This window comes from Canis lupus, chromosome 22 (assembly GCF_048164855.1).
Source record: "Canis lupus baileyi chromosome 22, mCanLup2.hap1, whole genome shotgun sequence".
Lineage (NCBI taxonomy): Eukaryota > Metazoa > Chordata > Mammalia > Carnivora > Canidae > Canis > Canis lupus.
In genome coordinates this window covers 39,589,687-39,602,467 of record NC_132859.1, presented here as the reverse complement: position 1 = coordinate 39,602,467, position 12,781 = coordinate 39,589,687, and the positions used below count along the sequence as shown (strand labels likewise).

The following is a 12,781-nucleotide window of genomic DNA, read 5'->3' as shown; positions in this document are numbered from 1 at the left end:
TCAATATTCATAAGGGATACTGATACATAATTTTCTTACTGTAGTGTCCTTTTCTGGCTTAGGTATCAGGATGCTGGCCTCATGGAGTGGAGTTCCCTTTTCAGTTTTTTGGAAGAGTTTAAGAATTGGTGCTAATTCTTTAAATGTTTGGTAGAATTCACCAGTGAAGTCATATGGTCCTGGGCTTTTCTCAGGAGGTTTTTAATTGCAATCCAATCTCTTTCTGGATATAGGGCTTCTTCATATTTTGATTCTTCATGATCAGTGTTGGTTAGGTAATGTTGCTAGGATTTTGTTCAATTTGTTGATGTATAATTCACCTACGTTCTCCAATTTATTGAGGTACAGTTCATAGTATTTATTCTCTTATAATCACTTTACTTCTAAAAAATTGGGTTTTAATGGCCCCACTTTCATTTTCTTTTCTTAGTCTAATGGTTTGTCAATTTTGTTGATCTTTTCAAAGATCTTTTTTCATTTTTATATTTTCCTCTATTTTAGTTATTTCTGCTCCAGTCTTTTAATATTTCCCTTCTACTAGCTGTGGGTTTAGTTGTTTTTTTTTTTTGTTTTTTTTGTTTTTTTTAGTTCCTTATGGTTCAAAATTAGATTGTTGGTATTAGATCTTTACAAATGTGTTTATAGCTATAAATCTCCTTTTAGCACTACTTTCACAGCATCCCATTTTGGTGTTTTTATTTTCATGTCTTGAGATATGTTCTAATTTCCTTTCTGATTTCTTCTTTGATCCATTGGTTAAGGGAGTGTTGTTTAATTTCCACATGTATGTGGATTCCCCAGTTTTCCTTATTCTGTTGATTTCTATTTTTATTTACCTGTGATTAGAAAAGATACTTTGTATGGTTTGTCTTAAAATTTATTGATTTTTGTGAGCTAGCACATGGTCTGTCCTGCAGAATGTCCCATGCACACTTGAGAAAAATGAATATTCAGCTCTTGTTGGGTGGAACCACCCATATAAGTATGTTAGGTCCAGTAGGCCTTATAGTTGTTCAGGTCTTCTATTTCCTTATTGATCTTTGCATAGGTGTTTTATTACGGATCATGGGGTTTTGAAGATTATTATTATAGGGCAATTTCTTCAATTCTGTAAATGTTTGCTTTATATATTTTGGAGTTCTGATATTTGGTGCTTATATGTTTATATTAGCAATTTAATTCTTATCATTTTGTGATGACCTGTGTCTTACAAACTTTTCACTTTGAGTATATCCAATCCTGCTGATTACTGTTTGCATGATATAGTTTTCCCATCTTTTCACTTTGAATGCATGTGTCCATAGATCTTGCGTCTCTTGTAGACAGCATATAATTGGATCCTGTTTTAAAATTCCTATGCCAGCATTTGCCTTTGATTAGGTAATGCCATCTAAATAGATTACAGAGGACTGACTGGCATTTTGTTATGTTTTCTGTGTTTTACAACTTCATTGTCTCATTTCCTCAATTATCTTACTTTGTATTTAATTTTTTGTAGTGGTTCATTTTTATTCTCGTTTTATCTACATTCTCTAGTCGTCTTTGTAGTTCCAGAGAGATGACCTAAAACATTCTAAAGTTTTACCAATCTATTTTAAATTAATACCAACTTCAGTCACAAAGACTCTACTCATTCACAGTTCCACACATCTACAGTTCTACTGCAAAACGGCTTTTGTTATGTGGAAATTTCTTATTTCTCCATTTCTGAAGGGCAAAGTTGACAGGAATAGATTTCTTGGTTTACAGTTATTTTCATTAAGCACTATTGCTTCCTGACCTCGTTTCTGCTGAAAAATCCACTGATAAAAGTAATGGATTATGTTATAAATCACTTTTCTTTTGCTACTTTTAAAATGCTCCTTGCTTTTGGCTTTGATGGTTTGATTATGATGTGTCTCATTCTTTGGGTCCCTTTGGGTTTAACATTCATTGAGCTGCTTGAATTTGTACATTCCTATCTTTCCTTACATTTGGGTAATGTTCTGCTACTGTTTCTTCAAATCTTGTTGCAGCTTTTTTTTCCTCCTGGGACTCCCATAATATATTTTCATCCATTTAACATGACCCATAGGCAGTTTTCAGATTTCTAAAATTTTTGTTCTCCTGAGACCAAATAACTTCAGTTGACTGGTTTTCCTGATTCTTCTGTTCAAGTGTTATTAAATCCCCACTCAGCTTTTCAATTTTCAGCCAAGAATTTGATCCTTTTTCTAAAAAGGTAACTCCTATCTTAGTTGACATTTTGTTGTTTTTAAGATTTGACAGCACAAGCAGAGGGACTGGCAGGCAGAGGGAGAGGAAGAAGCAGGCTCTCTGCTGAGAGTCCGACTTGGGGCTTGATCCCAGGGCCCCTAGGACCATGACCTGAGCCAAAGGCAGATGCTTAACCAACTGAGCCACCAAGGTGCCACTATATTTTTAGTTTGACTTTTTTACCTGTAGTGTACTTAAAAGTTAGTCTTTAGTGTCTGATGCCTGTTTGTTAAAGGATGATTCCTGTCACATTATGTTCTTCCTTTGTATAGGCCATGTTTTTCTGTTTTTTTGTATCTTGGGATTTTTTGCTGAAAATTAGGCATCTGAAAAAGTAACGGTCTCTTCCAGTTCGTTTCAGACGGGCTCTATGCCAGAGAAAACCTTTATTAACTTGCAGTGTCTGAGCCTTGGGATCAACCCAGGGTAGAAATTTAAGGTTCTCTCAGGTCTTTTCTGGCCAAGTCTCCCTTGGGGCCATGTGCTGTTTTTTTATTCCCCTTTTATACATCACTTTAGCTGTTCTCATTCCTGGACCCATAATTTCTTGCCTGGTCATCTCCAGGTCTGCATTATCCCTGCAGCTTTTATAAGCTGTTTCTCCTTTATTTTTCACAGTTTTTGCCAACCAATAACACTTTTCCCTGAGCCAAATTAGGTGAAAATGAGACCCGTTTTTCAGGCAGTCCTACGTATGTTAGAATGTTGCAAATAAGGTCTGTCCTGTTTCCTGCTATATGAGAAAGATCCCCGGTTGCTCATAGGTTGCCTTCTCCTAACCACACTATACTGTGGAGGGAGTGGAGAAAGGTTGAATAAAATCATCAAATTTTTATTGTGACTTTGTCTTTATTAGACAGTTATTTAGTTGCTATAGACCACTGCCAGTCTTCTGGAACTCCTATAAAGCCAGTAGGTTTTTTGTTTTGTTTTGTTTTTTTGGTTTTTGAGGTTTTCATGAAGGAAATGAGGGCCTGGACTTCCTAATTTGCAACCTTGCTCCCATGTTGTGTGCAGTATAATACAAATACAATACAAAAATCAAATGTACAGTGTAACAAATTTTATTTTTTAAAAGATTTGAGAACAAAAAAAGGGAGAGGGGCAGAAGGAGAAGCAGCATACTCCTAGCTGAGCAGGGAGCCCCATGTGGGGCTTGATCCCAGGACCCTCGGATCATGACCCAAGCTGAAGGGAGACACTTATCCAACTGAACCACCCAGGTGCCCTTGTAATGAATTATTTTAAAGCAGACATTATGTAACCACAATCCAACTCAATAGAACATTGTCATCACTCCAGCAACACTCTACTTAGCCACTTGTAATCAAAGCCCCTATATTATCCCCTCCACCTTCACAAAGTTGAGTAATGTGGGTAATTGCATCCTGCATTGCCTTATAGCTTTAGCACTGTTACATTCCTAAACACTGTTAGATTTTTTGAACTGTATAAATGAAATCATATTATATAATCCTTTATAGTCTTTTAAACTTATTTTTAAGATCAGTTATTCCTTATAAATGTAGTTCATTCTCATTTTATACTATTTCATTGTATGAACATACTGCCATCAACTATTTTTGACACGCTTAAGAGTAGAATTACTGGGAAATGAGGAATGTGTATCCTCAGAGAGGTTTTAAGTTCCCACGAGCAATATAGGACACTATTTTTGTACATCCTAACACTTAAGTTTTACACATTTTGCTAAACTGATAGTAGGTTCCTTTTTATATACTGCCATTTGGATTTCTTAAGAACTAAACAAATTCTTTTGTGGCTTCCTAAGAGTTATTTGTATATTGTAGATATGTCAATTACAGGTTATAGGTGATGATACATACCTGAATTGCCCAGAATATCCAGTGTGTGCTTGTGGTCCCAGGGTAAATATTAAAAGGCCAGTGAACAAAGGTGTAGGACTTGATAGTCTAATCAAAAGGCCTCCAAGTTCTTTTTAAGATTTAAAAATCTCTCAAAGAAAAGTCCATATTTTCTAAGTAAATTATTTCTACTTCTGACAGTAGTGGACTAGGAAGTTTGGACCAATTCCCTGCCCAAGAACAAGTAGAAAAGCTAGACAAGACCTACACCTGCTTTAAGACTTCATAGAATCAAGATACTACCACCAGCCCAGAATCTAGGAGAATATGGAAATCCCGAGGAAGAATCTTGGCATTTGGGGCCATTTCCGCCTGGAAATTGGGAGAGAGCAAACAATAATTTTAGTAGTCTGCAGAACTAGGAGGATAAATGCTGGTATTTAAATCTGTGTTCATATGATCTTTGAAGAGTTTCAGTCTAGGAATAATGAGCCCATACCTACAGGTGGTGGACTAGCTTTGTATATCCTCCCTTAAATTGGATGAGGTTGATTCTGGCTTGCTAGTTTCCCAAGTACCTAGCAGAAACAAAATCCTCTTATAGAAATCAAAAGATACTAGGCCTAAAACATTCTTATACAATTTCTTATGTCTACAACACATTAAAAAAAACCCTGCATATTAGAAAATAAGATCACATGAACAAAAGTCAGGAAAAAACCCCACACGCAATAGAAGCAAGATCCACAGAGCTCTAGCCATGGGTTTATTAAGTACAGCTAAAAAGAACTATGCCCACTATGTTAAATGAAAGCTTGAAAATGTCAGTGGGTTAGCTATAAACCGTAAAAAAGAAAAAACCAAAAACCAAAAACCAAAAACCAAAAAAAAACCTGAGGTGGGTTAAAAGCTAGAACCAAAAAACAAAATAAGTAAAATGAAATAAATGAATGAGTTTAACATCAGATTAGCCACAAGTAATGAGAGAATTTAAGATTTAAGTAAGGAAAAAATACGTAGAATGGAAGAGCAAAAGGAGAGAGCACCAAATAGGATCTTTAAGAGTCTTAGAAGGTAAACAGAATGGAGAAGCAATATTCAAAGAGCTAAGAACTTTGAGTTTTGCTGTTGGAAACCAACAAGTTTAACAAACCCAAAGTAGGATACAAGAGAAGGCTGAAAAAGATACATCATGAACACATCTTAATGAAGCTGCTGGTAAGACACTATTATTAATCAAAGTAGGCTTTAACAAAAAGTGTTACTGAAAATCTGGTATTTCCAAAAAGTGAAGGATGATTAGACAAATCTGTTTCCAGCCTACAATTTTAACACATCACCTCAGCAAGTAACAAGTTTTAGGGAAACAAACATGCCTATATTGACCGTATGTTGGACCACAGAGCAAATTTCAATTATTTTCAAAGGGTTAAAGTCAGAGTATCTGACCACAATGCAATTAAGGTAGAAATGGACAATAAAACGATAACTAGAAAATCACATCTGAGTATTAAGAAACATATTTAACCTATGGTTCAAAAAAAGTATAATGGAAATTAAAATATATATTAAACTCAGTAACAATTCACATCAAAACTTGTGAGAATGGAACTCAAGCTATATTTGCAGTAAATTTATAACTTTAAAAATTTTATAACTTTAAATGCATATGCTGTGAAAAGAAATCAACATATTAAAAAGAACATCTAAGAAGAAAATTGACACAAATTAATGAAATAAAAAAATACTATAGAAAGTGTCAGCAAAGCCATACCCTATCTTCGAGAGAAAAACAAAATTAACTAAAAACTGCCAAAGAATATGAGCACCATAATGAGGGGGAGTACAGACAGAAACAAACACACAGGGATGCAAGACAAAAAAAGAAAACCAATGTTAGGAATGAAAATGGACATCATTATAGATTCTGCAAACATTTATACTGATATAAGTAACAATTTTACATTAACCTATTTTTAAATTTAGATGAAATGGACAAATTCCTTGAGAAACACTTCAACAACTCACATAATGAAGTAAAAAAAAAAAAAAAACAATAGTCCTATGTCAATACAATTGAATCTGTAATTGAAAACCTTTGCACAAAGAAAAATCTAGGCTCAGATGTTTAATCAGCAAATTCTATCAAACATGCAAATTTAGCATACCACTGTGAAGAGTCCCTAATTTACTATATTAACAGGATAAAGAAGAAAAATCAATTATCTCAGTAAATGAAGGAAAAGAAACATTTGACAAAATTCATTAATGATAAGAACTCCACATATGGAAAAAAAAAAGAACTTCCCATATGAGACGGGGACAAAAACATGGATGTTACCTTTTCTATGCAGTACTATCCTCGATGTCCTATCAGTGTAGTGTTAAGAAAAAAAAATGTAACCACTAGAAAGGGAGATAGAAAACTGCCATTATTCCTCAATTATGATGGTGTATTTATTAATAATTTGAATTGTTAGAATGAATTTAACAGGTTGGAGTATAATTTCAACATACAAAAGCAAACTTCCTATATGCTGACAATTGAAAAAATTCTCAGACAATATAAAAAATACATTATAATAAAGCTTATGAATATGTGCAAGGCCCATTTAAAAACCAGGAAGCAGAAATTAAAGATGACCTAGCCCTAAGTAAATGCAAGGATATCCCATGTTCATGGCCAGAAGACACAGTATTTCAAGGGTGTTTTCTTCAAATGATTCTACAGTTTCAATGCCCAAAAGCCTGACAGTTTTTCTTTCCCTCTTTTTGGTGTTCCTTAACCACTTGATTCCAAAACTTATATAACAAAGCAAAGGGCCATAAACAGCCAAGGGAAGATTAAACAATGAGGCTGGAACAGGAGAAGGACTTTACTGTATCTTAATGGCTACAGTAAGTCAAGACACAAAAGTAATGTAACAGAGTCTAGACACTGGGTTTCCTGCATAGGAGTCCTGCAGAGGTGTAGGAATAGGATTTTTTCAAGAAATGTGCACAATTAAGTGTACATACGCAAAATGAAACAAAAAGCATCCAAAGCCAATTCACACTGTATCTACAAATGAATTCCAGGCAGACTACAAAGCTAAAATAAATATAAACTTTCTGGAAAAGAATATGACAATCTTCACATCTCAGAAGTTCTTTTTTTAACAGGGTGTAGATGGCTACAGGCACACACAAGATTGAAAAATAAGGCTACATTAAAATAACGAATTCCTAGGCAGTTTGCAACACAAATGATGAAGGACCTATATACTATATAAAGTACTACAAATGATAAAAAAAAAACCAGAAAAATGGACTAGAATCAAAACCTATATAAAAAGATTTTCAAATGGCCATCCTCATTAGTAACCTGAATAGGCAAATTAAATAAACGAAATGAGAAATTATTATTCATCCACCAGAACGGGAAAATTAAAAAAAATTAATATGAGCTGACTAGGATGTAAGGATTACAAGAACCTTCATATCCTACTGAGCAGTTCTACTTTATTAGGTAAATCACACAAAAAAAGTATGCATATGTACTCAGAAGTAAAAGGATATTTCCATAGTACTTGTAATATCCTCAAACTGGAAAACAATGTATAAATATCCACCATTAGAATAAGTATGTGTGAAGTGGGATAAAAAGAAACTGACAAAAACAAGCACTACTATTAGTGAAAAGAAAGCAGCTGCATGCAATGTTCTGGATCAATTTCACAAAAACTGGAAAAGCACACACAAAAGAATAATTTGATTTCATTTATATTGTTCAAACTGTAGGTGCAGGGCACCTGGGTGGCTTAGTAGGTTAAGCATCTTCCTTTGGCTGGGAAGATGCTTAACCTTTGGCATCTTGAGGTCATGATCCCAGGGTCCAGGGAACAAGTCCTGCATCAGCCTTCCTGGTCAGCGGGAAGTTTGCTTCTCCCTCTGCCCCTCCCCCTGCTTGTTTTCCCTCAAAAATAAAATCTTTAAAAAAAATGTAGAAAGAGATTTAATGCAATTAAATAGTATATTTGAAGAGAAATACTTAAGTATTAGAACCAGAAATCTGTAATTACTATGAAATCTAGGAGAGTAGTTAGTTACCTTTTGGAGGGGGAAGTAGAGTGAAATCCACTAGGTATACAGTTTTATGTTCTCTGTGTTATATTTCACAGTAACAAAAGCTTACTTTAAAGAAAATTAAACATCATGACATTTCTTTAGGGATGCTCTGTCTCAATTTCCTATCATCTCAATTGTGGATGGCTCTTGAGCTCTCCCTTTGTCCACTACTCTACCTACCTTGAGGATTACGGGCAGCAAGGTAGATGTCTGACGAAACCCCTATCAAGAAGCAAACAGTTCTAGCAAGATGAAGACCATTCTGGAGATTGGTTGCATGACAATGTACTCAAAAGTACTGAACTGTATATTTAAAAACGTACAGATGTGAGATGGTAAATTTTATTCTTTGCCATAAAACTTTTTTTTTTTTTTTTAAAGGGAAGAAGGTGCAGTAGCTTCAAATCTCATCTTATGGATCTTTAGCATGAAAACATTAGTACTCTACAGAAGATACTTTTACACTAGCCCTCTGGCCTCTTGGTCATGACCTAGGGACTCAAATGAAGTAAACCTCTACAAATGCAAACTCAAGTAGATAACCTAAGTTTGAAAACTAAATTTCAGGGACACCTGGGTGGCTCAGCAGTTGAGCATCTGCTTTCAGCTCAGGGGATGATCCCAGTCTGGAAGTCGAGTCCTGCATAGGGCTCCCTGTGAGGAACTGCCTGCTTCTCCCTCTGCCTATGTCTTTGCCTCTGTGTCTCATGAATAAATAAAATCTTAAAAAAAAAAAAAAAAAAAGAAACCCTGAATTTCATCTTTGGATTTGTGCCTGACTGCCTTATTTATATTCCAAAGCACTCAGCTTTAATTCTAAAATGTGGAACAAAACAAAAGCTGTTTTATAGCCTAAAACTTCAAGGCTATGATCTTTAATACCTCCCTTTATGATGTGTGGTGTTAGTGCTAAAGAATATTCTGAGCCAATTATTGTATATTCCAATGTATTTAAACTACTGTAATTTCCCTTTTGTGCTAGAGTAAAACCACAAATGGGGTTAGAATATGATGTTTAACTGCACCCAAATGGTGTTCCCTAAAACTGAGAAAGTAGATTATTCCTGCTCTTAATGAGAAAATTCTACAATGAAAGCTTGACTGGTTACATACTTTAGAAGCAGGGCTTTTATTGAAGATCTATCCTTACTTAAAAGAGATGAGTTCCTACTTCGCTACATATTTCCATCTGCTGCCCTCCCTTCACTCATTCATAAAAAATACCAAATGAGACTTTAATTCTCGAGTAGAAAGAAGGAAAAATAAAATAGTATGTCTAGGCTGAAGTAATCTAGCACTTCAGTCCTCACAATTGTCCTCCCCTTATCTGTGTGGGGACATGTTCTAAGACCCCCAGTGGATACAGACAGTACCCATGCAGACAGTACCCAACCCTATATATTCTATATTTTCCTACACATAATACATATAAAGTTTAATTTATAAATTAGGCACAGTGATTAACATAAAACAGAATGACAAAAATCTACTGTAATAAAAGTTAATGTGAATGCGGTCTCTTTCTTTCAATATCTTATATTATACTCACCTTTCTTCCTGTGATGATGCGAGATAATAAAATACCTATGCAATGAAGTGAGGTGAATGACGTAGGCATTGTGATTTGTGTTAGGCTACTACTGACCTTCTAAAGATGCATCATAAGGAGAATCATTTGCTTCTGGATCACGGTTGACTGCAGGAAACTGAAACTGAGGAAAGCCAAACCACAAACAAGGAGAGAGGACTACTATTCTACATATTCTCTAAAATCTTTGTAAAAGTGAACAAGGAAGGAATTATGTGTTCAGTACTCTAACTCCTTTCAAAAATATTTATAAAAGACAACACTTAACACAAAATTTGAATTAACTTTATTTCCCCTACAGTCAATAACTTCTCTGCATTGAAGTTTAAAGCAACAAAAGTAAAATAAAATCCCCCAAATGACAAGGTATCAGAAATCCAGATTTAGTTACACTTTATTTGTGAAAATGTTCAGCCATTTTATTGGTCTGTAAAAGAACCATCATCTGGGTCAAAATGAATTCTATAAATCAAAGAATATTCTACACTTTGGAAAAGAAAATCAGCAGTAACATTCTCACTGAATATTGTAAATTACACTCTTCTTCATAAAAGGTACATACTATTCTGCACTTTTCCACCAAAAGCAGTGGTAAGTTATGCTTGTTTATATAAAAAAAAGTTATATCCTGTGGCAGGAAAAACCCTTTCTCTTTCACTTTTACTAAACAACTGGAGAAAATTTTCAAGTCTATATAAAGTTGCCTATAAGCTGGAAAATGAACATGTTCAATCTCCATTTATATTTTAGTGCATTTTTGACAATTGTCACATTTTTAATAAAAGTAAGAAAATGCATATAGCATTAAAGAGTGTTTCATCAAATGCTTCAGGGATTTAAAAAAAATGGAGCAGAGGATAAAATCATTGTGATGAATGAAACTATTAAAAAATGAGAGAAATCCAGGCAAAGTTTACAAATCCTTTGTCATTTTGAAGAGTCACAGATAAGGAACTTTGGATACCTGTCCACTTTAAGGGTTTTTTTCCTTAATCTTTTGCATGTAAACATAGTGCTAATCTCAGTGATACCAAAACTTATCCTGGTAAGCAACATTCTGTGCAGTTGCCATGCCTTCCAAAGGATATAAATTTAGCCCTTGAATGAACAATGCATGAGATCTGCTCTGTAAGTACCTAGTGAAAACAACTGCTAACAGCAGCAATGCGTCAACATAAAAAACTATTTGCATCAATTAGTTACTCAGAGGTCCATCTTTGAAACAGCAGCTTCTTCTTTGACAGAGCAAGTAGTAAGCAATAGAAAATGTACATTTGATGAAACATTCTATGCATTGGAGAAACATGAAAATAAATATAGTTCAAGGAAGTATAATTATTTTTCTAATACCTCTTTCTCAGACCTGTACTAGTTTACTGGATCAAGAAACATCACATTTGTCATTTGTATTTTACATATTGCTATTTGGGTAATTCAAATAAAATGTAGGTCTTGTAAAAAATAAAAACATTGACAAGTATGCATGTGCCAGGGACCAAATTAGAGGGTTCTTTGGTGCAATTAGTCCAAATTCTCAGATTTGAAGGATAATATGTACCAATAAAAAAAATCTGCTGTTAGACATTTACAGCAGTGCTCTGTCTTGCTTCACATTACAAATAGAAAATAGCTGTTCTCAATAAGCCAATTTTATTTTTTAAATCAGGCGTTGCCAGAGAATTTTGTACATTAATCTGGACCAGTGATGGTTCTGTACCCTCTGTTGTGAAACATGACATGAGCTAAAGGCAAAGACCGGTTCTCACAAAGACAACTGCTTCAAGTTAGGAACCAGAACAGTATATTTAAACAGTCTTCTTAGATATTTTCTTGCCTTTCTTAAAAACTAGCTTATTTTTAATGTAGCCACGCTTCCTCTTTGTAGTCTAAAAAAGAAAACAGAACACATGAGATTAGTGTAGGTTTACCATAGATTAAAAAATATATACACACATGGTTTAAAGCATTGTGATGCGAACTGTCGTTAACAAGCCTTTAGAGTTCTTCCTATGGCTGGACTGCTTGAACAATCAATGAGGCCCAATAATCGTTCTATGTTAAATATGCTGAGAGATCCAAGGTAAATTGAACGAGGTCCCTAACTAAGATGAAAACAATACCGGAGCATTCCTTAAAAGCCTTTCATATATTCCTCACCACCAGGTAAATGAACTCCTACCTTCCCTCTCAACCACTAAATGCTTAGCTGCAATAATTACTCACATTTCCAGCATGACAATATAACACTAGACTAAGGAATCAGGAAATGTTAATGCGGCTCTTGATTTAGCCTCCAAGAATTAGTATCAGAAATACTGATTTAATAGTATCAGAAATACAAATTAAAACTCAGTAATTTTTGTTACATGTAAGTTGAGGGTGATTGTACCTATCTATAAAAATGAAAGGAAATAAAATTACTTGGCACATTTTCCCAATTTAGGTAGAAAAATAAGAACTTAAAAAATGAAAAACAAAACAAATACCAAACACGGAAAAAAAAAAAGCTGTAACATTCTTTGAGTTTCATAGATCTTTAAAAAAAATAACATTTTTCTGAACACTTCAGGGTCCCACTAAAGTACTTTCAACAGATGTTTTTTGGTCTAAGATAAATCACTACAAATGTGGTGGTAGAACTTACTGCAAAAATGTTTGCTATTTTAGCATCTTAGAAGACAAATCATATAGACACATGTGTCTGACACTCTAACACATCCACAGATACTGAAAACAGCAAATATTTTTTTGCAAACAAGTAATTTAAAGCACTTAGAAGTCAGAAGAGGTTGAAGACAAATACAACTCCTGGAGATGGTTTCAGAAACTTATTAGAGTAAATGCTCTATCATGTAATTTATATTAGGTTTAAAACAATTTATAGTTTTTTCTAACAGGCACAAGAATACAAGGCAAAATGCAGTCCTTTTTAAGGTTACAAAAATTAGCTACTGCTAACTTGCCCATAATTTATTTTACTTTATTACTGATTTACAAGGGCAGA

General features: G+C 34.3%; 1 protein-coding gene across 2 annotated transcripts in view; it reads right to left on the bottom strand.

Annotated features, from left to right (window-relative positions):
- Positions 1-10,040: 10,040 nt before the first annotated feature.
- STT3B (STT3 oligosaccharyltransferase complex catalytic subunit B) overlaps positions 10,041-12,781 on the bottom strand; it is a 107,303-nt gene continuing 104,562 nt past the window's right edge. For both annotated transcript variants that reach the window (XM_072793104.1, XM_072793105.1), the window contains exon 16: positions 10,041-11,663. In XM_072793104.1, coding sequence (XP_072649205.1) covers positions 11,583-11,663 — 81 coding nt within the window. In that variant the 3' untranslated portion in view covers positions 10,041-11,582. The remainder of the gene's footprint in view (positions 11,664-12,781) is intronic.